The sequence below is a fragment of the Athene cunicularia genome (assembly GCF_003259725.1).
Source record: "Athene cunicularia isolate RWA chromosome 5 unlocalized genomic scaffold, athCun1 chr5_part1, whole genome shotgun sequence".
NCBI classification, from domain to species: Eukaryota; Metazoa; Chordata; class Aves; order Strigiformes; family Strigidae; genus Athene; species Athene cunicularia.
Genome location: NW_020799101.1, coordinates 13,815,130 through 13,841,433, shown reverse-complemented (window position 1 = coordinate 13,841,433; position 26,304 = coordinate 13,815,130). Strand labels below are relative to the sequence as shown.

Sequence of the window (26,304 nt, the reverse complement as noted above, 5' to 3'; positions counted from 1 at the left end):
TGGGTGCACTGTGTGGTAGGAAGGATGGGTGTCCTTCTCTCCTACACTTTCTCATCCCACTCCTTCTGACATGTAAATCACATCTGTGTTTGAGGTGCATGTTTGGATTATCAGATGACAAGGTATAAAAGTTGTAGGTTTTGGCTCTGCTGACCTTTCCCATTCCTTCCTCAGTTGGAGATGCAGAACCTGAACTTCCTCAGCTAACTCTTTTGTTTTGCTTCTGTGCTGTGATGAATCTGCTCGTTTTTTTAATAGATAAAGTTAGAGCATCCAAGATAGAAAAGTCTCTTTTTCCTCAGTACAGTCTACTAGAGTGATATAGCAAAATACATATCCTTGCTGGTTTTCTTGAGTTAGTGCTGTGGTTGGAATAAATGAATAACAGCATGAGGAAGCCAGCTTTCACCAGGAATATAGATGATCATCTCTGTGAATGCTGAGATAAATAAGATCTTTTCCTCTGTTAATATATCTTCAGAATAAACTACGACACATCTTGTAATTAAGGGGAAAATTTTCCAATTCGTATTGTTGCTCAGCTGTTTCAAATCTGGTCCAAGAAATGGATGGCTTGAGGCTTTTTCTCTCTCCCTCTAGGAATGCTCTCCATATGCAGCTCACCTGTACGATGCTGAGGATCCCTCCACCCCTGTACGGACAATACCAGGACTTTGCCAAGACTATTGCCTGCAAGTGTGGCAAAAATGCCGTTCCATTTTTCGCTATCTCTCTGCAGACCAAGAGTTAATTGCACTGGAGAACAACATGGCAAAATTCTGCCGCTACCTGTCCTTGGAGGACACAGACTACTGCTTTCCACACCTCCTGGCTAACCAGAACCTTAACCAAAACCTGGGCTTAGTGACCGCTGATGCGGAGGGCTGTCTCCAGCTCTGCCTTGTAGAGGTCGCCAACGGGCTGCGCAATCCTGTTGCGATGGTGCACGCCAACGATGGCACCCACAGGTTCTTCATTGCAGAGCAGGTTGGCCTGGTGTGGACCTACCTCCCGGATCGATCCAGGCTTGAAAAGCCATTTCTGAACATCAGCAAAGCTGTACTTACCTCACCTTGGGAAGGAGATGAGAGAGGTTTTCTAGGTATTGTCTTTCATCCTAAATTCAAATTTAATGGTAAAGTGTATGTCTACTATTCAGTTGAAGTCCGTTATGAAGAGAGAATCCGAATCAGTGAGTTCAGAATTTCACCTGCTGATATGAATTCTTTGGACCATGGTTCTGAAAGGTATTGTACTCACATTTCTCTAGCAAATGTATTTAAGATCTGAAAGTTTGTGCATTTTTAAAGGCTATTAATGAATGAGACTTATTTAGCATAATATTGTTCTTGCATTCTAGTGTGTTAGCATGTTAGTCCAAGTCCATGTCTGGCATATTGAGATAGAGAATACACGTGACCTCCATGGATGAACTGCAGGTTCTCAGGGATAAAACACTTTCTCAGTTCTGGTATGTCAGAAGATTTAACAGAATATTGATTAAACCTTATTTACAATTAGTATTTTGGGGTTTGTTTTTTGGTTGAGTTTGGTTTTTTTTTCTTTTTTGTATTGTAATGATTACTCTTTAAAATAGACTTCTGCAAAGCATGAGTGAAAATCATTCCAAAGCCAAAGGTTTCCAAAATCATTATAAACAAACTCAGTGATACCAGAACAAAGATGGATTTGGCCACACATTTCTTTAACTGAATGACAGCTCAACCCTGTGATATTATGAATTTAATATCAAATTAAATAAAATGCAAACCACTATGCTATCACTGAGTGCATTTTGATTGGAAATATAATTTGTTTGAGTCTGATCCTGCAGTTCATCCACATTAACATGCACAGATAATTAGAGGTTTGTTTGTGGAGACAGTCTATAGATTTATAACCTGGTGCAGAACCATGTAATGGAACCACTGTTTTAAGAGACCCTTGAATATTAATTTTAAGATTTTTGCTTTGTTACATGGTTTGTTAGGGCTTTCCAAATACTCAGTAGTGGATGATTCTAGCTCAAAAATGCACGTAGCCTAATGATAGAAAGGGGATGCTGGTTTATAAAGCAATGACAGCAATTCAGTGTAAGCAGCCCTGTAGATGACAGGTAAGGAGAATTTAAATGTGGTCCTCAGGACAGTGAGTCAGGAGCTTAAACTTGCAGATGTCAAGGCCCATGAGCTGTCTTGTTTAAAAATCCTCAGGCTCTACATTTGTAGGATTTTCTCTGCTTATCTAGCTGATGTTTAGTACAGCAAAAGCTTAAGAAAATAAAATTGTGGTCCTGTTGTGCTTGTGTAGGCACAGCTCCCATGGACTTCATCCTGCGATGCGGCCCAAGAGGCAGCTTCGGCCAACACGTGGTGTGCTTTGCCTTTGCAGGAAGGCGCATGTCTGTTTGTCTGCAGATTTCTGCTCAACATGTTTTGGTTTTTTCCACCTTCTTTGGAAGGTTGAGGAGGATTCATCTTTGGGTCTGTACAGGATCCTCCCTTGCTCCTGCTGCTGGCTGGATTCTGTGCATACATGCACAGTTACCTTATCTCAGAGGTGGTGACGTTTAACAGCAGGTGACAATAATTACATAGTTGGGTTCCTTCCCACAATTTACAATTTATGATTGTAACCATCAGTACTTTCAGAAGGGAAAAAAACAGGTGGTATAAGTGATTATTGTAATTTGGTTTTGTAGCTATTAAGAGGCACTGTCATCATGAAATCTGGGCTTTTTTAGAAGCTGGAGTAAAATAAACTTTGATTATTATACCTAGGAACATCCGCTGCATGTATATGTGGCTTTACCTTTCTATGAAGTTACACTTTATATATTTCACCATTTTCTTGCTATGAAAGGGATGCCAAGTGCGTAAAATAAACAGATAGAAGTGAGAGCTTAGTTTTAAAATTAAAGTTTGTTGATACTGCTTGTTGATACTGTTTGTTGATACTGTCAAAATATTAATCTGTTGATGGGGCTGCTATTAACCACTCTTTAAACTCATAAAGTCCTCTGTATGTAATTATCATTTAAGGATTCTTCTCTCTTTAAGAATTTAACGATTCCTTAAGGTTTGAAAAGTTTTAGATTCACCTTGAAAGCACCTGTCGGGATTATGCCAGATGCTGTACTACAGATGCACAGATGGACTGGAGTCCTTTCTTCTGCAGTTTACAACTGGATTTAAACCAAGATTACTTTTCTTTAAAAAAAAAAAAAATTAAAAAAAAAAAAAAAAAAAAAAAGAGAGGAAAAATAGTTTAACAAGGAGGAAAGAAAAATCAGAGGAAAAGTACAATTAATTAAAAGTGTATTCTGTCATGTGTTTTCTCAGATTTTTCTTATTACAGTTTGGTGTTTCTGTAACCTGGAAATATGTTGGAATTATTTAAAGTTAGAAAATCAGCTATGCCCAAGTAAAATTCAGTAACGTGGATATGGAGGAATTTGCCTCAAACCTGATCTGTCTCTGTTTCTATGTGTCAAGGGCAACATTGGCATGATGTTGCTCTGCCCTTTGCTTAGGGCTTCTGCAGTAGATAATGCCTCCTCCCTGTTTTCACTTAGGATAATCCTGGAAATAGAAGAACCTGCTTCCAACCATAATGGAGGAGAGTTGCTCTTTGGAGATGATGGGTATCTCTATATATTTACTGGAGATGGAGGCATGGCTGGGGATCCTTTTGGGACCTTTGGAAATGCCCAGAACAAGTAAGAGCAGACCCATCCCCATGGCAGCTCCAAGCCACCAGCGTGTCCCCTCAGGGCAGCGGGGTGTGGGAAGTCAGTGCCACCTGAAGGCTGTTCAGTGGCCTGAGGCAAATGAAATCGTCTTGAAATGTTTTTTTCAGAGATATTGAAAGACTTGTCTTTTCCAAAACAGAAAGAACGAAACCCTAGACTTTCAAAAAAAACCCCATCTCTGACGTTTAACCAAGGTCTACTTTTATTTATTTTTTTTCTTTCCTTTCTTCTCCTAATACAGATCAACCCTGCTGGGCAAAGTGCTGCGGATTGATGTGAACAACAATGACCGTGGGCCTCTGTACCGAATCCCTCCCGACAACCCTTTTCTTAACGACCCTAAGGCTCGCCCCGAAATCTACGCTTATGGAGTGAGAAATATGTGGCGCTGCTCTTTCGATAGGGGCGAACCTCACACCAAGGAAGGGAGAGGGCGGCTCTTCTGCGGAGACGTGGGGCAGAATAAATATGAAGAAATCGACATTGTTGAGAAAGGGAAAAATTACGGCTGGAGGGCGAGGGAAGGGTTCAGTTGTTACGATAAAAAACTTTGCACCAATTCTTCATTGGGTAAATAGATGTGCTCTCTACATTACCTGCATCTCCCACTGTGCAGTTTTCTGCGCTGCCATTTTTAATTCCTGCCTTCAAAGTCTGGCTGCTTGGTGCAAAACATAGGTTTTTGTGATGTAAATCTATACTGTCTCAGTCTAGAAGGGAACCAACTTGGGGATAAATACTGAAAGTCCAGATGTTAACCATTTTTGAGTTAGGAGGAAAATGAAACATTCTGGCTGTTGTTTTTCTAGGTGATCCATATTGTCAGTCAAATCCCTTGGTGATTCTGTGATTTAGGAGGACAGTTTCATCTTCTTGCCATAAAATAAGCTTTCCTGCAGAAGCAAGAAAAATTTGGAGCAATTGTATTTTTCTCCATAACTCACAAATAGTGTCCTTATTAAAAAAAAAGAAAGAAACACATTGTGTAAGATGGTCAACCAGTATGCACACTGCCTGCTTTGCAGGTAACTGAATGTACAGTGTATTTTTGTTTCTTTTAGCTATGCCAAAAAGGAAAACCTTTTTTTAAAAATCTTTTCAAACCTGAGTTCGGGGTATTTGCTAGCTGGCAAAACTCCAGTGCATGTGTGAAGTCAGAGTGTATTATTGCAAGGTCTGGTGTGGACCACATCTTGGTGCTGGAGCATCTCCCCAGAGGTCCAGGGGGGCAGTGGGCTGGCACTGATTTGCACTAGCTGAGATAATGATTTTTTTCTCTTCTACGTGCTGTGTGTTGTTGTTTAACTTCCTTCCTTTTATTAACTTAGCTACAAGTACAATTGTAATGATAAAGTGTTTTTTACAAAACTTTTGAGAGCAGGGAGCAGATTTTTTGCACTCCCTTTGCTGAAGCAGTTGTCAGAGAGCCCGTTTAGTGCTCTCCTCTGTGACAGTGCCTGCCTGAGTGTTCATGGCAGGCACTTTACTGAGGTCTCCAGGGATTCAGAACAATTTCTGATGCCTTTAGAGACTCTTTTGTTAGAACAGTGAAATGTCACAGCCCCTTTAAAATGATAAGTGCAGCTGAAGAGTAGAAAACACCTGTTTTGGATAGAACACCCTGGCGCAAGTTACTTGCTAGCAGAGCTGCCAGGTTTGCTACTTGAGGCATCTGCTACAAAGGCAGTGAGGATGAGGAGGGGTGGGTACCACGAGGAGATACCTGTGACGCAGAAGTTTCAAAAGGGGAGGAAGCATCTAATGGACACACTCAGAATCAGGGCATCTCCTCCTCTCTTGTGTTTTAACATATTTTACAATGAATATGCCAGTACTACATATTGCCTGTGCCATACCATAAATGTTTGATGGTCCTTTCAGGTTAAGATCCCCTGTCTCAAAGAAACAGAAGCTATTTGCGCTGACATCCGACATATCTTTTCATCAGTGCCTGCAGTCTGGAGTTACCTATCTCTGTTTTTCCCTTTCACCACCAAAACAAAGCTGCATTGGACATACATCTCCTGCATGGGTGCTGTGACTCTAAAAGTAACCAGCAAATCCATGGCAAAACCAGCCAGTCTGTGTAGAAATGGGCCAGAATTGGCACTAACAGAGCTGAGTTGCAGCGGGAGAAGGGCTCAGGAGAATGGTGAGGTGTCGGGGTGATAGAGAGAGCTCAGGCTTATCAGGAATTCAGCTTATGTTGCAAGTGAAACACTGACTCATCTCGCTGAGCTAGCTTGTCCTTGGTTAGCACAGCCAGCTAGGCAGGGCTATCAAATGTGGTTCTGAAAAGGTGAAAATCAAACTAAATATGACTCCATCAGCATTTCATTTAATTAGAAGATGCTCAAGTGAACCTAGTTGTATTGTGCTAGTCTCAGAACTATCTAGATAAACATTCTGCGTCATGTGTAAGACAAGGGAATCCATAGATCTTTTCTCCCCTACAGATGATGTGCTTCCAATTTATGCATATCCACACAAAATGGGGAAATCTGTTACGGGAGGCTATGTCTATCGGGGTTGCGAGTCTCCGAACTTGAATGGCCTGTACATATTTGGTGATTTTATGAGTGGGTAAGTACATATTTCAGATACTCACTAAGCTGTACCCCCAGCCAAAGTCCTCCAGCGATACTACACCTGCCTGCGTGTGCTCATGCTGTCTAACAACTGAGAACAAGCTGCTACTTGGTGGTTGCAAGCACTGGGCAAAGCCTGACTCATCATGACAGAGGCCTCATGTGGCATGTTTTATATAACCTTTATTCCATGGCACGGTGCAGGAATGCAATCTTTGCATTCCAGCAGCCCTCGACATTGCTGATTCACATTGTGCCAGTACAAATAAAGGGGCAATGATATGATGTTCATTTAAAGTCCTGGAAGTGGTGTAAAAAAGCATTTGAATACATCCTAAAAACAACCAAACCACTCTGATGCAATGTTTCCAGAGACCAAAGATACTGAAAGAAAAAAAACATATTGTCCAGAAGTGAGTCTGCTGCAAAGCTGTGATGAGGCAGGCATGAGACTGCCTTGTTTTCCCCGTACCTCCTCTGCCTTTGCTGATGCCCTGATGGCCCTGATGCCCTGGTCCTGTGTGCAGGAGAGAGGCCACAGAGCTGTAGTGAAGCCAAGCTCTCTACATCTCTTGTAGGGTCCCCTCGACAATAGCCTGATATCTCTTAAACCCTCCCCTATTGTTTTTTCATGTGTTTGTGTTGCCCTTGAAAGACAAGGTATCATGGGGGCATATAATATATTTGTTTTAGTATTAACAATCCATCATTTTTCAAGGGAGCTGCAGTTCCTGCTGCAGCTAATGAGGGTAGGAAGCATTAAACATCCTTCCAGGTGTCCTCCTTAATGTTCATAGATCATCTTAGTTGTGTTGTGGAAGTGTTCTTTTGCCTTGCAGACGCCTGATGTCTTTGAAGGAGAATCATGCTACTGGAGAGTGGCAGTACAGTGAAATCTGCATGGGGACAGGACAAACATGCATGTTTCCTGGGCTTATCAATAACTACTACCAATACATCATCTCCTTTGCTGAAGATGAAGCAGGTAATTGTTTAACTTTGTCACACTAAATGGCATGATGGTGATTTTTCTTCAGAGTGCAACACCAGAGAAGGGGTCAGAGAAGGTTCCTGGGAGGCAGTGGGTGGTGGGGAGGCAGAGCATGAGTCTGTAAAATGCTGATAGGTGAGATTCCCAGCATCTCCCAAATATCAAACCAAAGTTACAATCCTAATTTTGCGGCCAGCATGCCGCACAGTGCCTGCAGGGGGAATTGGAGAGGCAGTTGACTGCAGGACTGAGGCTGGCTGTTGCACTGCCCCACACCTACCTTCTGGAGAGACAGGGAACAGCGGTGGGCAAATACAATAAAGCACAGTTTAGAAAAGAAACCTCATTCTTCACAGATCCATGCTGTGGGGAAAGCAGGCCCTGAGAGGCTGAGAAGTTGATACCCAAGTGAGAGCTAGTCTATGCTCTTGGCTAGCCAAGAAGGCTGTTGACGTTATTAATGGCTACAGGGAAGCAGATGTAATGAACAATAATTAAGAACCTGCTCACTCTGTCCTGGAATATTTGTACTTCTCGAGGTGAAGCAGAATGAAAGCCCTACGTTTTGTCTTGAGTGAAACAGTGGCAAAAGGCTGATTAAGTCCAAATTTTATTAGTGCCAGCTGAGATTTTGCCTTGCATAGGACTGAAGGATGTAGTTTCAGTGGACCTTTGCATAGCTGTGTTTTAAGACTGGAGAAATTTTGCTTTCTAGGAGGGAGCTGCTTCAATTTGAAAAGGAGGAATTAAAGAGTCCTGGGGTGAAAGCTGGTGGCCGCTATGGTATGGTTAATTGCCCAGCCCTGCAGCCGGACAGGGAGAGCATGCAGCTCGTGACTGAGGACAGGGAGAGGATGGGCCCCGCGATCTTTAGCCCCGTTGCTAAGTAGACTCACGTGCGACTCAGCAATGCAGGAGTTTGTGTTCTGCCCTGTCGCGGAGAGGTCCTGACTCGGTCACAAGCACCTGCTCCCAGAATGCCCCAGTTTTTAAACTTCTGTTTTCCGTGCAGATTGTGTCAGGTGTGGATGTTGCACAAATGCAACATGCATTGCATATCATATAAATGCAGATTTTATCATGTAAATGCAAATGATCTAAATTAAGTATTAGTGCAACAGTTTGACCAGAATTTTATCTTTTTGGAGTTAAAATCTATTTTCTTTAATGATTAATGTTCATGGAAGGTAGAGCTGTTTTGCAGTGGTGAGGCACAAGGATATCTTACCCTAAAATCAGAACAACTTTGTTTAAATCAGCTTTATGCCAATTCAGAGGGCTGCCAGGAGCAGTATCAAGCTGTTAATTGCAGCCCTTGCTCATGCATGTAGGGAGCAGCGTCTCCCTCATCCTGCGCCTGTGGGCAGAGTCTGTGCAAAGGCGGGGCTGAAACGCTGCACCTCTTCTTCTGCCCTGCACTTTTCATGTGTACTCTGTGTAAGTATAATAGAGCTGGGTGGAAATTTGGGCTGAAGTCTGTTCTCAGAGGTAGTTACTTGCCTTGTGTTTGCTTTATCATAATGGAAAGAAATCTGTTGATAACAGTGTAGCGAGCTGCTTTATCTGCAGTGAACAGTCTTCTCTTGCAATTCTTTGGTGTGCTGGGAATCTTGGCTTTCACAAGTTTAACACACAGTTTATTTTAACAAGCTTTTCTGCACGGAAGCGTTTGTTTTTTGGGGTTGTTGCTCTGATGAATATTAAGCCAGCTGGTGCAGTGGATCTTTTTATGCGGTGGGGCACCTATATTTTTGGCTCATTGCACAGCCGTTATAAAGTCAGCAGTCCCATCCCCTGGCAGCTGAATGTATCAGGGACACCCCAGGCACTGTGCTATATCTGTGGGGTGCACGTGTGATAGCCTGTGCTTCACAGCCTGAGTATCTGTATTCCTGCCTGATAATTTCCAGGAAAGAGGCGTGGGATATAAAGCATACATCACTGCACCACAAGATACAGTGCCAAGTGTTTCTCACCCCTGTTTAGATCAAGGCTGCCTCTGGCCTGTGGTTAACAGAGCACACCAGAAAAATCATAGAATCATAGCATGGTTCAAGTTGGAAGGGACCTTAAATAGATCACCTAGTTCCAACGCCCCCTGCCACGGGCAGGGACACCTTCCACTAGACCAGGGTGCTCAAAGCCCCGTCCAGCCTGGCCTGGAACACTGCCAGGGAGGGGGCAGCCACAGCCTCTCTGGGCAACCTGTGCCAGTGTTTCACCACCCTCTGTTGGGGACCCCAGAGCTGGACACAGCACTCCAGGTGGGGTCTCAGGGGAGTGGAGGAGGAGAATCCTGAATCCTCTCTTTCGACCTGTTGGTGACACTTTTTTGATGCAGCCCAGGATACAGTTGGCTTTCTGGGCTACAAGTTCACTCTCCTGGCTTGTAGTCAGTTTTCCATCTATCCCAAGTCCTTCTCAGCAGGGCTGTTCTCAATCCAGTCATTGCCCAGCCTGTATTTGTGGTTGGGATTGCCCTGACCCACATGCAGGACCTTGCACTTGGCCTTGTTGAACTTCACGAGGTTTGCACAAGCCCAAGCTGTTTGCTCAAGCCTGTCAAGGGCCCTCTGAATGGCATCCCTTCCCTCTAGCATGAAGAAAAAAAAGAAAAAGGAAAAAACCAGCCAGGGGTAGCCAGAGGCATCTGGTTTCTGTCCTGGGAGCATCCAGAGGAGCTCAGCCCAGGGCAGCACAGGAGAACAAGAAGGAGGAGGGAGGCTCAGCAGCCAGCTCCAGCTGCTACCAACTGCCCACACCTTCCTTTGCCCACTCTGACCCCTCTGCTCCTTCCCCTCTTCCCCTTGGGGTACCCATAGGACACCCAAAGAAATCTGCCTTATTCTCTAAGCAGGTCTCTGTTGTCTCTTTTTCTTCCTTTTTTTTTTTAATTATCTTTGAAATACTGCATATTTATTTTTTTCTCTCTGATCCTTTTCATTGCACTGCTCAAGCACTTGAGCTGGCAAAAGAGAAAGGAGAGTGCCAGAGGGACTGCTTATCTCAGTCTCACCTGCACAACAGGAGGAGAAGGATGGAAATGCAGTTAAGAGAAAATAAGTCAAATAAATGGTGGTGGAACAGGTCGAGCCCTGTTCACGTGACCTGACAGAGCTGTGACAAACCAAATGCCTTTCATGTGAGATATGTATCACTTTGTGAGTGTGCTAGAGAAAGCAAAAGCAAAGTCTTGTTCTTCTGTAATTCACCCCAAAGGAGTGCTTCATCCAAAAGAGCAGAAGGCAGTGTGAACATTCTTAATTTCCTTTAATTTCATTTCAGCGAAGGGAATCCAGTGTTTGACTGGTTTGTGTTAGCAGTTAAAGGACACAGATCAGACAGCTAAAGTCTGGGCAGCTGAACGTGCAGTGGAAATTTGTCCAAATAATATTTCATGACAATATGTAAAAGCTCCCACTCACTAAGAGTATTTTGTGCCACTGAACTGCAGATGAACTCTCACTACAAACCCAAATACAAACCTGCCTTGTTTCCTCAAGGAGCCAGATCTCCATGTTGGTCCCAGGTTTCCTGATGCTCTCTGACCTGTAATGCAGATTTAATGCCTTTGTGCTAAACAGGTCAGAAGTTGCATGGAGAGTTTTCATGGCTGTGTCCATTTTTTTTCCCAGGAGAACTTTACTTCATGTCTACAGGCATACCAAGTGCCACGGCTCCCCATGGAGTGGTGTACAAAGTGGTGGACACCTCTAGGTATGAGATGTTCTTTTTGCAGAGCCTAAGTGTGGTGCAGTGTGTCCAGGTGTGGATGTGATGAATGATATTCACTATCTAGCTCTTCTCCCATGCTGGGCCCTTCTGTGGAGCTTGATCAAGGAACAGCTGGAGTAACACACTGTAGGGCTGCTTTGCTCCTGCAGTCATGGGAGTCTACGCCGTCTGGTGATCACCAACTTGCTGTGGGGCCTGTTGGTTGGGACATTTGTTCCTGAAAGCTAAAGGAGTATTTTATGCGTGGCTTGTCTTTCTCAGACAAAGTTTGTCTAGATTCCTGCCCAAAAGGGGGCAGTTTTTGTCAAGGTGTTTATTCTCAGTTCCTCTCCATCCCTCGTAGCCAGCTGCATCTCCCATAAGAGCCCAGTGCCCAGGCAGCTGCAGCCAAAGCTGACCTAGTGTGACCTGCAGTGCTTTCTCAGGCAAACCAGAACTTAATGTCAAAAAGTACATTATGTTTTGTATTTCAAAGAGGGAAATGGCTTGGACAAGGAAATAAGACCATTGTTACACCTTCTGGATCCCATGTGCGTATCTGAGACCAGGCAAGGCAGGGAATAGCTGTGTTTTATGGGAAGGTTTATTGCTGTTTTTTCCATCTTCTTGTTTTTTTTAAGCATTACTATTATTGGTTAAACACCAAACTACTTTCAGCCAGACATGTAGAGTGAGACTTTTTTAGCTTTTATTTTTTCAAACGGATTAAATTTACAGCTTTAGCTATATGAGCATTTTGAACCAAACCACTTGTCTGCTTGTATGTTGGAACCAGACTCCAAAATTAGAGTCCCCAGAGCTGCTGTGTGTTTTCCTCTGACTCTCCTCTGTCAGCAGCATTTTCCATTATCTAACACAGTGGAAGAGTTCCTGTAAACTGTGTATTAAGAGACTGGTATTATGCAACCTTTGCAAAACTAAAGAAAGCAGAAGTGAAAAGCAAGTCTTAAGTTTAAGTTTAAGTTTAAAAAGAAATTTCTTTCCTGTGTAGAGTGCAGAAACAACTCACAGAAAAAATCATAAAAGAGGGGAACATCCCTGTGTAGGTAGTTGAGAGAGAAGCTCTTTGCCTTCCACAGAAATGCAAATGCAAACAACCCTAATTACAAAGGAGTTATACCCTACAGATGCAAACATCTTGCATTTTTGAACCAGTTACAAAACCTCTGAAGAAGTCTGTGGATTAACCAGGCAGCTGTCATAGGAAAAAGTGATGATGAACTGGATGTAACTTCTCAAAAGTGAGAGATACCTCCATGGCAAACAAATTTGTGTCAAAATAATGTGCCATACATACTAAGAGGGAGCTTCAGTGTGAGACACTTAGAGCTCTTGTTTGAAACAACTGCATTTTTGGTACTACTTTTGTAGTAGTCTTTTGTTTGGGCTTTATGTATGAATAATAGGGTGTTATTTTCATTCTCTGAAGACAACCTGAAAACTTGCGCACACATGACCTTTATGTCAGATGTTCAACATATACTGTCTAGTTTTCTAATTTGTATTTTCAGTTTGATTAATCTCTTTCTGTAATGTTTGAACCTGCCAATGTTTTATTTCCCTAATGAATTCAGCTATGGCAAGTGAAAACACAGCCAGAGGACTCCACTGCCTTGTGAATATTTGGACTTTGATCAATAGAGATATATGATTGTTTAATTATGTTTTCTACTGTAAGAGATTACTTGGATCATTTAAACAGACCTTTTTTTTTTTTTTTTTTTTCCTCCCTCGATGAGCATTACATTCATAGAAAAATAGGAAGCAAAGGCTCACAATGCCAGAGGAAAGGAATTAATTGTGCACTGTATGTGTCCCTTTTTGTGCAGGAGAGCACCACCAGGAAAATGCCGAGTTGAGCCGTCGCCAGTGAAAGTAAAAAGCAAGCGCATCCAGTTTGTGCCAAAGGAGAGTAAGTGTCACTGTTGCTGTTTATTATTGGTGCATGTTATCTGGCAGTAAATACAAACTCCAAGCTTGCACTATCTCTGTATGCCTGGAGACCACCCAGAACTTCAGAGTATCCTCAAACTTAATTCTTACCAGCTGTTTTGGATCTGAAGAGTTGGTTCAAATAAGGCATAAGGTATTTCCCTTCTCCTGGCTGTGTGAAATCTCTGTAGTTTCTGCCCCTGTACATTTTCCCTTTTCCATGCTACATCGTACCTGTTCTGTTACCACCAGCTTGGTTTCCCCATAACTGTTTCTGTACTGAGATCCTGTGCTCAATGGTGCTTTTCAGTGATGTGTTTGCAGTGCCTTCAGGTAATGAGGAGCACTTCAGGAGATGAAGTATATGATGGCTAAAGAGTTGGGAAATAGTTCATTAAGCAAGATGAGGGTTGAGTCACTGTTAGTTGTGAGAGAATATGGGATGAGGAAACACTCCCAAAAGCATTGAAGTGATCAGCCATTCAGGTGAACTTTTGGCTTATCCAAACCCCCCAGCACTTTTTGATTGCTGTGTACTGAATGAAGTGTTGTACAGCTAAAGCTGGAGTAGTCAATGATGTAGCTGAATCTGCAGCAAGCTAAGTACTATTTATGTTAAGTGCAAAAAACCTAAATACACTATTAGGATCACAAAATTAGATCAGGCAGCATGACCTTTCTTTTTCCCTGTGTATTTTGTTTACACATGTAAGTGTGAACCTAGGCAGTACTCTTAAGAACTTTGTCGTGAAGTTAATATTACTGTAGGAAGTCTAATGTCAGAATACTTTTATTTCATTTTTAATTACATTAATCACGTTAAACTGCATTTGAGTCATTGACAGTTCCTACAGCTTTGACTTCAGAGAGGAATGAGGGCACTCAGCACCTTCCAAGATTGAATCTTTAAGGTGGAATGAGATCTAAGGCTAATTATTAACTGTTGACATGCCTGAGCACTCAGCACATCTTCAGAAACATTCTCCTTTGCAAGCTGTGCACGCAATTTCCAAACATTAGCAACTCGGTTCATGTTTAACCAGTTTTGTTTCTGCTTATGCATTATTCTCTATGCAAGTCCAAAGTTCAGATTTTTAAACTATACATATAACTAAATCTATTGGGTTTGTTTACTAGGTAGTTTTCATCTTAAATTAAAACTTAGAAACAGTGGGAGACATTCTGTTAAGTGTCTCAAGAACTAAATTAATTTTTAGGTGAAAACCAAGCATGAAAATTTTGATTCAGAAACCTGCAAACAAGGACATGTAGCTGTAAATATTTTGCTGTTTTAGTGTGAATGTAACAGAATTGCCAAGGCATGTGGTGTGCATTAGCTGGATGAGTGCATTTGTTGGAAGTGTATTTAATAAATAGCTTGACAAAGAGTAATATAATATATAATAACAACTTGATTCAGTGAGGTGAAAAGCACTCCCATGTGACCGTTAGCTTTCATGAAGTCCTACGTATCATTACATGAGTTCCAGGATTTTTAAGTGATTTGCCAGATCAAGCTGCAGGAACTGAGGTGCACGCAGGTGAGGCTTTCATATTTATTTCTTGTCTTCAGAACCTCAGCTTCCAAAGAAGGGAAATATTTTCATGCTACAAATACAATTCCTCTCCAAAAAGTGTTATTTGGAAAAACTGGACCACTGCAAGGGTTAGTCTTTTGGGGACAATAGATATTAAGCACAAATAAGACAGTCCTATTTTCCTCATCTCTGTACTACAAAGCAAATGATAAATGAGAATGGATAAATCTTGGATATAATTCCAAAAGTTGTGATGTCTTTGCAAATGCCTGTGACACCGTACCAGATCAGTTGATTGTTATTCTGAGCAATTCTGAATTGCTTCCTTCTGACAAGCTAAAACTTATTTTTAAGCTAAAAATAGAGCACATGTAAATAAGCAAGTCCAGTAACACCTGGAAACTGTGACAGCAAAGAATTTTCAGCTCTTCAGAGTTCAAGGCTCTTTTATTTTTTTTCATAGGGAAGAAAAAACCCAAGCCCAAATCGTGTTTTATGTGTTGTCCTGGCAACTCCGTTCCTTTTGCAAATTCCAGTTGCCAGAGAGAATTGATTTTGAATATTCCTGACTTCAGCTCCTCTGAATAAAGCATCTGGCCCAGTGGGGAGGCTGGTGCTCTCTTCTGGTAACCATCCAATCATTAGTAATGAAGAGCAGAAATAGTGCCTGTCTTTAAAATGCTTTCAGCAGGGGAGAAGGGTATGGTAGGGAACTCCTCTTCTGATCGTGAAACTCCAGCGCCTGCCCTTTCAAGGCCAGGCTGAAGCTTTGCCAATAAACTGCTTGGAGTTTCCTTCTTGGGAGAGGCTTGCCTGTTGGCATTAAGCCCTGCAGTCGTCTCTGCTAACTAAAAGCAGCCAACATTTTTCACTGAGGAAGTATTTGGCTCACCGGGAGTGTTGTTGCTTCTCAACAGGATCAAGTAAGCAAATTCCAAGAAACAAGTTAAATAAGTCAAAAATCAGAGCTGGTTTCGTACAGTTGTCTTTAAGTATTGACCATAGAGTGACAGACTCATGGTTTCCTGGGTTTTTCCCCCAACAGAGCTTATTGTGAAAACACCAACGCCACGTCCCCGTCTGAAGGCCACGACAGAGGCCCCACGGGGAGTCAGGCCAGACCCCGAAACGCCCCTCACGCCGTCTGTGGACTGGGTGGGCCAAGCCCTGCCACCACCAGGGAACCGAAGCAGGACGCCCACCACCCCCACGCCGGGCGGCAGGACCCCCAAGCCCAGGAAGGGAGGAGAGAGGAGGGGGCAGCGCAGGAAGAAGAAACCCCCTGGTCCAGCCCGGCCGCTGCGAAATGGCGCTGTGCGGCTGATGGAGCAGCAGGGTCGTGGCCGGAGCCGGGGCCGGGTGGAGGTTTACATTGATGGCGAGTGGGGCACGGTATGCGACGATGGCTGGACATTGTCTGCTGCCACTGTGGTGTGCCGCCAGCTGGGCTTCCCCTATGTGGTGCAGGCCAGCAAGAAGGCAGAATTTGGGCAAGGGACCTCCCTCCGCATCCTTCTGGATGATGTCCAGTGCTCCGGGCAGGAGAAGACACTGCTGGAGTGTGCCCATGCTGACGTGGGCACACACAACTGCTCCCACGAGGAGGATGCTGGCGTGGTGTGCAGCCGGGAGGAGGTGGCAGACTGGTGACAGGGGAGCTGGGGAAGGCAGCTGAGGGCTTTGGAGCATGCCCCTCTCTTCCCCAACCCTCTAAACCAGAGTCAGTATTGAGGAGGGTGTGCTCTGCCTTGAATGCTCTATCTGTTCAAAGTAATCTGTGGTTTTCTTCATATTCATCTCCATACATGTGCCTCAGAGGGAAAGAAAACATAAAGTGAAGAATCAGTGACTTGAGTATGTTGTGGACAGAGACTGTGTATGGGATTTTTTTAATAAGAAGAAAACCTTGAACATCAGCCATTATAGGTTAGAAAAGAGGTGCATCCTGTTGCCCTTTCCCCTTCTGAAATACAGCATTCCCCAGCTGTGCTTCGCAATGTTTTGCAGAAAAATAAATTCCCAAATGACCATGTTTCGCTCTGACAGAAGTGTGTTATTTGGCTTGCTTTGCCACCTGCAGCTCTGAATGGTGTTTTCTAAGTATGCATAAATCTGTGCCTTTCTTTGCAAAATACAAAAGCAGATTTTTTTTAACTTTCCATGTACTAGTTGAATGGAAAATGATTCTCTGTAATGCTTTTTAATTGGTATAATCTTAATGGTTATCAAAGATAACTGTGTCTAAGCAAAATCAGATAAATTAGAAAAAGTCATAGAATACCAGCTGGAAAACATTTCTGCAGTTTGTACTAGCCTAAGTGAAAAGAAAACCTGGCCTTTTTTACATGAACAGAATCTTTATCAAGTTTAACTCTGAAGTTACTTTGTACATGTTTATCCACTTTCCCAAAGGTTGTGAAGACACATGTTTTTGCATTCAGTTTTCAGAGGTGTAAATGACTAGACAAGAAGAAATGTACTGGGGTAATAATCCTGTAATATTTACCCCTTTTTAAAGGATATTACAAAAAAAAAACCCAACTCATTTTGTCTGAAATGTGCTTTTCACCTGAGTGGTGATTGGAGACACATGTTCTCCTCATGTCTGCATTTGATAGAATTTTGCCTGGTTATTTTTTTCCCCAGTATAATCAGGATAGGTTTTATCTTGCTGCTCATACAAGAATATGAAAAGACAAAATGAAACAAATGTGAAATGACTAGTGTATCCAGAAAGGTTCATAAGCAAAACCTTGTATCTAAAGCTCTTACCATGGATATTTATTTTAATTCCCCAATTTCAAGTTGACAGTGTCCTCTTAAGCCTAAAACATTGATGTATCTGGTAAATTACTTTGTTTTAAATATTTTTCCTGAACTTTCTGATATACCCATTAAATACTTTTTGATATTAAAGAACACCTTCAGTACACAAAACCAATCAGACAAATAGCACTGGTTCCCTACTTCTTAACTTGAACAGACATATAAAGTGCCTTTTGCAAAATGCTACTCTCATTTCATTGGAAAACCCACAAATGCCATCAGGCACCAGGCTTTCCCCTTGCAGTGAAGATGCAAATGCATTTTTTTAAAGTGCAGAAATTCACTTCAGGCACATCAAAATGTTCAGGGAACAAGAGAGTCCTTTGTAAATACTTCTGTTAAAAGAGTTGGCCCCTGTTTTGCTGATGGGACTAGAGGGCTGGAAGAACACAGAAAGTGGAGATACAATCTTTCTTCTTCCAAATTCCTCTTCTGCTTCTTTTGGCTCCTTAGCCAAATTTCAGCTAGCTCTAGCTGTGACATTTTAAGGAGAATGTTGGTCATAGTTATGCTTTAAAAATTCTGGGTAGTAAAAAGACCGGCACAACAGAAGCTACTCTAAAGGAATTGAGATGATTCAAGGACGTCTGCTGTAGACCAACTAGACAGGCATTTCACCATCATTTTCCAGGTACTTAAGTATTCTTTTTCTGATTTAACTATTAGTTACCCTACACATGCTTTAGCTCATTTGAACCTCCTGAGCATAAGCAGAGGCCATCTACATCTTGTATATTGCTGGTGGTGACTGCCACCAGCCACTGGCTGGCAGTCACTCTGTGGCACACAGTTTCTGGTAGCAGCTCAAGGCATATGGAAACCAGCCCACGAGGAGCAGCCTTCGGTAAGAGCGAGCTGTGCCGTGGCTCGGCTGATGGCAAACACAGAGCTGTACACCCCCAGTGTTTGCTGCTTGGCATTATGTGGGTGCTGCTGGCTTCACAGGGGAAATATTTATCAGTAGAGACAAGACTTGCAAATAAGTTTTTTTCCCCTCATCCTTTCTCGCAGCCTACAATGAGTGGGGAAAGCATTCAAGTAGATACGTGCCAGCTCGGTACGCGTGGATGTGTGTGCGAGTCTGTGCCTGCCAGCTCACTACACTGTTATGGTGCTGAGAAGATATTTCTGACCATTGTTGTCCCTTCCAAGTTTAAAACGTATCTGTTCTAAATCCTGGCATTTGTCAGTCTAGTTCCATGGTATTTAAATAATGAGTGTGTACTATTCAAAGCACAGAAGCACATGTGCATTTAAATACCTGATATATTGTCTGCTGTTTAATAGGATTCTTATTGATAGCTGAGTGGTACACTCAGTGTACCACTGCCCCACAGCCCAAACCCAGAAAAACACTCTCAGGAATGCACAGAGCAGAGCTTGCCTCTTCTTTAACCTGTTAGCGTTGATATGGTTGTATAGGGGGTGTCCCCAGTGCAAATCCGTCCTGCTGTGTGCAAGCTCAGCCCAGCACCATTTGGTTATGATCAATATAGAAATTGAGAAGTGCGGAGGAGAAAACCAGTCACAACATATCAATATCCAAGCCTGCTTTTTCCCTGGGAAAGATGCCAATAGACCTCTTTAAATGGTCAGCTTGGCACGTGAGATGCATTGGCCCCCTTAGATACTTTCAGACATTTTTCGATATGAAAAGAGATGTAAGCATCATTGGATAATTAATAACTGCATTCCAAATTTAAGTTGTAAGAATTCATAGTTTTTCCTCTGTAAACAAACAAGACCTCAAACCCATTTGACATGTGACCATACCTTGCTGCCTTGTACATGACCTTCCCAAGGTTTTCATGTCTAGACTTAACTCTGGGGCACAGAGCTGCCTTGAGCAATGTTTTAGTGTAGTCAGGAAAGCAGCTGCAATGGAAACAGCAATCATTCCTTAACATTAATGTGGTAAATAGGGATGTTATTTTTAAGGAAAAAAAATCTCTAGCATTCAGCCAGTTGTAAGCACTGACATCAAGTAGCTTGTTCCTCAGGGGCATTAGCTTTCAGCTATGACTAAACCCTTGGATTCTGTTCATTATTATTAAACATCTCACCAATTATGAGGTGCCCACTCCATGCTGGAAAATTTTATGGACTGAGAATGATCAGGACCTCATTATATATGAGCTGGGTGATAATTGACTCAGGGTGAAATTCACTGCAAAGGTCTGTATTTGGCAGTGCTGGGTAAGTAACATCTAAGCCCACTTGTAGTTTGTTTTGCAAATGTATGGTTGACTCCTGAACCCCGTCGAGTTTAATCTGTGGCAAAAGGTCTGGGTTTAGGTCAGCTCACTGCTCACGAGCAGTTACTTTTTCTGAGAGTTTTCCTTTCCACATCTGCCAGGCATGGACAGGAGACAACAGTACAGCAGTGCATGTCAAGCTTGAACAAGGTGACTTTAATGGCCTTGAAAGGTGCCAAGGTCCAATGCTGCCCATGAGGGACCTTATTTCCACAGCCCCCTGAAGAATGAAACAGCAAAAGGCTTTACCCTGATCAAGTCAGGACGTCATGCCCCAGAGTCAGAAAAGACTGGATCACATTTGATTGTCAGTACCCCTAAATCAAGGATTTTTTTTTTTTTCCTGGTAAACGAAGGGGCACCATCTTCAGAGCAGCCCCCAGCACACCTGTGGCCCATGTTAATCTGCACCCTCCCAGATCACCCCAGGCTAGGTCAGGAGTCGGGATCAGTTGGCCTGATAACCAAGGAATGAGCTTGTTTAACTTACTAGCATAGACAAAGCCTTTCTGAAACCTAAACCCAAGGTGGCTGGTTTTCCTGCAGGACTGAGCTTCCCATTGCAAGACCACATAGGCCTTTTGATAATTTGTTTTTCTGGATGATACAGAAATAAAAACATCTCTGGACTGATCAAAAGTTTTGGGAGACAAAAATGATGGCTTTATTTTATTTTTTTGCACCTGCTTTTGAACACAGTGAGTATATCACTACTATTTGGACTACTCACTTTTTTTCCCCCTTTACTTTTACTATGTATGGTGTATTGTGGTTTTAGGGACCATGCAGATGAGCTGCAGACCACAAAGTATTTCATTCCTATGAATATAGCAATTCTTTAAATCTAAACCAAGATTTTAGAGCCATTGTGCTGTGCCCACCTTTCCAGTATAACACTTAAAGACACTTTATAAAGAAAAGGAGCTTCTGGAGGAAGCAGCAGGGCCTGTTTTGGGAGCCATGGTCCCAGAGGCTCATGCCATGCACAGGATGATGGGGAAAGTCCTGAACTGTGGAGGTCTTCCAGGATGTCTGCAGTTCTGCATAGGCAGGTTGAGAAGATCTTGCATCATCCAAGGTTTTATCTTGGAAGAGCAATGGGAAAGGAAGAAAGATCTCACTTGAGTTTTTCATCAGCCTCCTCCTGCATGCCATAGCTTGTGACACAACACAACATGCTGTCATGCAGTCTCATTGCACACAGTCATGCCGGCTGAAGATGTCCTCCAGCACAGCCACAGTCCTCATGCCCCAGCAGCTGCTGCTGGGTCAGCTGTGAAGATGCTCTGAACTTCCTCCCCAACAAGTTTTGTGGCTTGGGACTCTGTGCTTGGGGAGCTGATTCTCCCAGCATCAGACAGAAGGTCAAGTTTTTGTTATTAACTTGGTGCCACTTCAATTTCCTGTTCATTGATAATTAAGTTAAAATAATGGGTCATTTTCTGTTTCCAAAATAATTATAACTGCCCTCACTAGCTTTGGCTTGGCTGGATTTAATTATTATTTACACTGATACAAATAGCAGAATCGGCCTACTGCTTTACATTTATATATTTATATTTATATATGCGCTGAGGAAAGTTATGTACTTCTGAATTGAAGTAACATTTTAATTTAAATTTTATTAATAACTGGATTTAAAATAGTCATGTATTGAATTGTGCTGGTAACACAATTGAAGTCCATATTTGGTAGTATTAGTTATCGCAATTTGATTTATGTAAGAAAAATAAGCAAATGTTTATGTAAAAGTATGCTTTTTTTTTTTTCTGTGAGTTGATGTATGAATGAATGTAACTGACATTCATAAGCTCACAGCAGCAAATACCTCACAATACCTTGCAAATGGCTGGTAAAAGGGAAGCAATCACTGACTGTTTAAGGGAAGGGAGGTTAAAGTAAATATCTCTCCTATATTTGGTAAAAAATTTTGTATCGTCTTTAAATAAGTTCATCTGCCTCACTACTTTCCACATTGGCTGTCATAACAATAGTAAAAAAACAGAGATCAGATATTATTACCTGGCCATCAGAAGAACAAAATGGGTTTTGGCGATGTACCAATGAATATTTTGAAATCTAGTTATATTTCTCTGCTGGTGTTGCTCTGAGCTGGATAATGGTCTGCTGGCATTGTGGTGTTCGTGTCCTGGGTTTAGAGATACACAAAATATGAATTCTTAACACTTAGGCTATGGTAGATTCAATGTTAAGCTGAGCTGTAGTCATGTAGCAAGAAAGCCTGAAAATTTCCAATCCTTGGAGCAGAGAACTTTATCCTTTGCATTATTAAAAGCAAATTATTATTTGCCATGATAAAGTGACTATGTGGCATGATCAAAGGGAGGAAGGTGAAGGCACGCTGCATAGAGACACAATGACTATGTGGGACAGAGTGCTTCCTGTGGGATTGCCCATGGGTGGCAGAGCCACTAGTCGGGCAGAAGGACCAAAATCCCTAAAAAGCAGTCAGTCCTTGGATTCCACCTGGACAGTGTTTCTGCCTAGGAAAGGAGGAGATGCCTAGCAAAACCAGTCCTGAAGTTTGCATTTCTGCTGGAGATGAATGGAGTGCTCATGCTAGCCCCAGACCCCCACTAAGTCCATATGGACCTTTAGATAGGGAGTGAGGTCTTAAGACTGTAAATTCTCCAGGATAGGTACTATAATTTAATCACCATCTGCACTTAACCAGTAGCACACAACAGATGTAGACATTTAACAATAAAATTAAAAACTCTTTATTTAGAAATGTATTATATTGGTAAGTCTAGACTGCTCCCGGATACCCAGCCCTCTGGGTGAGTGTGCTGCAGAAGGCATCATAGCACAAAGGATGCCTGTGTTGCGCCTTGTCTTTGCTGTCGTCACTTACAGCCTATACGATGCTGGACCAAGATAGAGAGATCAGTAAATGTTTTCAAACCTAAATAGCTACAAAAATACAAGCAAAAGAGAACAGGAGTCTGGAATAACCCTACATCACATTTTCAGTTTTTCAAATTCACTTGTAACTTCACACCAGTTAATGGTTCCCAGCTTGCGGCTCTTGCTGTTCTGTTCCCAAGTCTCGCTCTTTGTGATTATGGGAATGTGCAAGGTGGCAGAATGTCCACGCGATGGCAGTTCAGTCCCCAGCAGAAAGGTGACAAACAGTGAAGTTCAGCGTCCCCAAGTCTGCAATCCTTTCTTCTTGGTGCAGTGGGTGGCTCCCAGGTGGGTAACATAACAGTGCAGTCCCTTGGTATCATGTCCTTTGCTCAAGGGTAAAGAAACACATTAGAATAAAAAGGAAAAAAAAATGTTATTAAAGCTTGTTAGAATACAAACAAAAGGTTTTATTGAAGCTTATCTTTAAAGCCTGAAATATAAGGTAATTTTTGAAATCTACCCAGGCTGAATACTTAGGGAAGGGCAGTTTATCATCTGATAATTACATTTGCATGAGAAGATTACTTTTGAGAGCTTGCCTGTTGTAGACAGGGATCAGAACTATATTACATGGCCTTTCCATCCCATCAAAATGTATAAAATGCCAATATCACCTCCCTATGAGCTGCTCACAAACACGGTACAACCAGGAATTTTCCACAGGAATTATTCTGAAAGTGATTTCAAATGAAATAACACCTTGCATACAGTTCCAATCTATTCTAGAAATATGCTGGAAAAAAAAATAAATGATGAAACTCAGAAAATCAATGTTTCATCAGAAGGTTCATTGAGTGGCTTTAAAGGCATGGTTTCATTAGCTAGCTTTAGTTTTTAAGAAATTTCTCTGGGTGGTGCTATTCTTGTGATTAGCTGTATCTTTTCTAGTGATGGGTATTTGTATCATGAGATCGTGCTATATATTACCTGACCAAATGGGAAGGAATGTTAGCTTTTTTTCTGAAAACAAGAGGTTATAAAACCCTAGCCTTAACAGGAAAAAAAAAAACCCAAACAACAAATCAAAAAAACCCAACCAAAAAAATTAGTTTCAATTAAGATAAACAGAAATAGTCGTTACATTGTAGGTCTTTGAGAATGTAACAACGTAATTTCCAGATTAAAAAAAAAATTTGTGCAAAAGCATGTGTACCCAAAACAGAAGGGAAAATCATTCCAGGGTTATTGCAATTATTTCAAACCAAAGAAGGAACTACCTGTTCAAGAATGTAAAGAATGTTCAAGAATGTTAAGATTAAATGTAACAGCAACCCAAAAATATTTGAAAATATAGAACCAGCTTTTGCTCCATTCTATAGTGACAAAAAGTTTCTAAAATTTTGTACCATTTGACTGTTATCACCAGTCACTGTTTCTCTGAGGCTGTAATGTGGCAAATGCTACCATACTCTTCTTCTATGCCATGAGAAGTCAAAAAAGTGATGCTGGCCACCAAGCATGCCCAACAGAGCAGTCCTGCCCACCCTCAGGCTGGAAGTCCATGGATGAAGTGATTAGGTGTATTTGTCCTCATGGGGAACATCTGGTGTTCTTCCTCCACTCTGCTGAGCATGCTGGCCATCCAAAAGAAAAAAAAAAAAAAAAAGGGTCCTAACAGGCTTTCACAGTTTGATGACAAGTCTCTGGTCCTTCTGCCTCCCTGAGGACTCATGGGGCTGGCGACACACAACTCCTGCTCTGCCCAGGCCAAAAACCCAAACGTGTTCAGGCTTTGGCCTTGCCTGCTGGGAGAGCTGCTGGTTCCTGGGGACTTCATAATAAAATCCCTGTCATCCTCCAAGGTCTGCAACACCAAATCTTTCTTTAGCCTAGCTTACACTATAAAGCCAGTGCAACCGTTTTCATCTGCCTGGTTTTTGACCATTTTGTGATCTGTGTTTCCATGGCAAGTTTAAGTGAAGTTGGCCAGGAGGTGTTAGCCACTAAGTTGGTAGTCAGGAACATGGGGACACACATCCACACAGGAAAGCAACGTAAGTAAGACAGAGACACGGCTTCTAGAGGTGCTCCTTAAATTCCCCTTCACTGTTGACTCCCTGCTGCCTCTCTGTCATTAAAAGCCCATTCAAATTTATTTACAGTTTGAAACAAAAATGCAGTAAAGATAAAAATCTCTCACCTTATACCAACATGTGCTGTTGTTGCTTTGACAGCATTCTCTGCTCTCTCTGATCTTCTAGTTTCAAATGCAAGCAGAAACTACACAAGAAAACCAAAGAAAATCTGCAGAATTTGCCCTTTTAAGCACAGTCATTGCTTCCATTTGGAAACCACAGTGAGCTGACTCTTGGGGGTGCCTGGCAGATGACTGCTGCATCAGATGGACAAAACCAGGGGGTGCCATGAGTTACATCCTCTCCTTCCTGCTGTGAAGAGGCACTGCCATATGGGAGCTGCTGTGGGAGAGGAGCAGGGGAAAGACACCCCATGGGAAATGGTGGGGATGAAAAGTCCTGCAGCAGCCTCATATGGTGCTGAGAAATGTCGGAGACCCACAGGCAGCAAAATAGACATGATAAAAATACAGGTAATTTAGTATCCTGTCTCCAGCCCGTTGAGTAAAGCTTGTTATGGAGAAAGAGTGCATGAATGGAGTTGTCTTGTGAAAGCCCGACAGGCAGGTGGTTTGCTGCTTTTCTTTAAAGGGCAGCAGAGTGTCCTGCTTCTCCTTCCCTTGCTACAGCCAGAGCTGTGGGGATGGTGGAGATGGTGAAGAGGAGCATCTGTCGTCTCGCATGCAAGGTGGGTAACCTTCAAAGGGTGAGCACAGGCTCCAGCAGGCAGAGACTGCAACATGGGGAAGGAACCCCCATCTCTTTCCCTGGATCCTTGTGAGACGATTTAATTATTTAGCCTCCACAACAGCTGTTGCAATTATTTCCTCCATTTAACAATTTGTTGTGAAATATCTCTTCCTCTTTTAGACCTGCTGCCAGAACACTTCAGTGGGTACCTCCTTGTTCCTGAATTATACAAACTAATCAGTAGTCTGTCCCTATTCATCTTCAGGCCACTGATGATTTTCCAGACCCCTGTCATAACCTCCCTCAGTCATCCTTTTTCTAGTTTGGAGGCCTAATCTCTTCTGTCTCTATTTCTAGGAAGAAGGGCACATGCAGTATTCATACATAGGGTGTGTGGTCTCTAACTAGATTTAGAGTCTTCTATATACTAATACAGTCAGGCATCTTGTTTTGCTCACACTCCCATTTCTAATCACTGCCTGTGCTCTGCTTACTTCTTTGGTCTGTACTAAGCATTAAGCTGATGTTTCCTGAACTGGTGCCACCACTGAATATATATATATATATATAACTGGGCTGGATGTAAATATATAATTTATCTTTCCTCATGCATTACTTTTACCAGAAATTAATTTCCACCATTTTATGGCTTAGTCCCTTGTGTCTTGCGATCCTTAAGCAATTTGTGGAAGTGAGCTTTAGATCGCCTGTTTTCAATGAAACTGTATCATCTCTCATTCCCATGCCTGGATGGCGAATGAGTACGTTGTGTAACACAGGCCCCAAAGCAGACTGCTCTGAAAATCCTCATCTATTGATTCCTAGAGGCATCAACAGCATGTTCCCTTTGCATCCTGTATTTTAAACAGTTAAACATCAACACAGAGGCCTCCCCGCCTGCGCGGGCCCAGTTTAGGAGCCCTACTGACAAGGCCTCCGCCGGGCTCTTTAAGCGGGGCGCCCCGCCCGCAGGCCTCCGCACAGCCGCGGGC

At 42.5% G+C, this 26,304-nt stretch overlaps 2 protein-coding genes across 2 annotated transcripts in view; both read left to right on the top strand.

The window, feature by feature from the left end:
• Window positions 1-594: 594 nt before the first annotated feature.
• Window positions 595-16,576, top strand: HHIPL1 (HHIP like 1). The gene is made up of 8 exons (XM_026850008.1): window positions 595-1,247; window positions 3,575-3,718; window positions 3,993-4,321; window positions 6,208-6,334; window positions 7,179-7,324; window positions 10,966-11,047; window positions 12,895-12,977; window positions 15,581-16,576. The coding sequence occupies exons 1-8, from the start codon at window positions 769-771 to the stop codon at window positions 16,183-16,185; spliced, it is 1,995 nt and encodes a 664-aa protein (XP_026705809.1). The 5' UTR covers window positions 595-768; the 3' UTR covers window positions 16,186-16,576.
• Window positions 16,577-25,080: 8,504 nt separating this feature from the next.
• LOC113480441 (cholesterol 24-hydroxylase) overlaps window positions 25,081-26,304 on the top strand; it is a 19,245-nt gene continuing 18,021 nt past the window's right edge. The window contains exons 1-2 of the mRNA XM_026849247.1: window positions 25,081-25,095; window positions 25,214-25,310. Of these exons, the coding sequence (XP_026705048.1) occupies window positions 25,081-25,095; window positions 25,214-25,310 (112 nt within the window). The remainder of the gene's footprint in view (window positions 25,096-25,213; window positions 25,311-26,304) is intronic.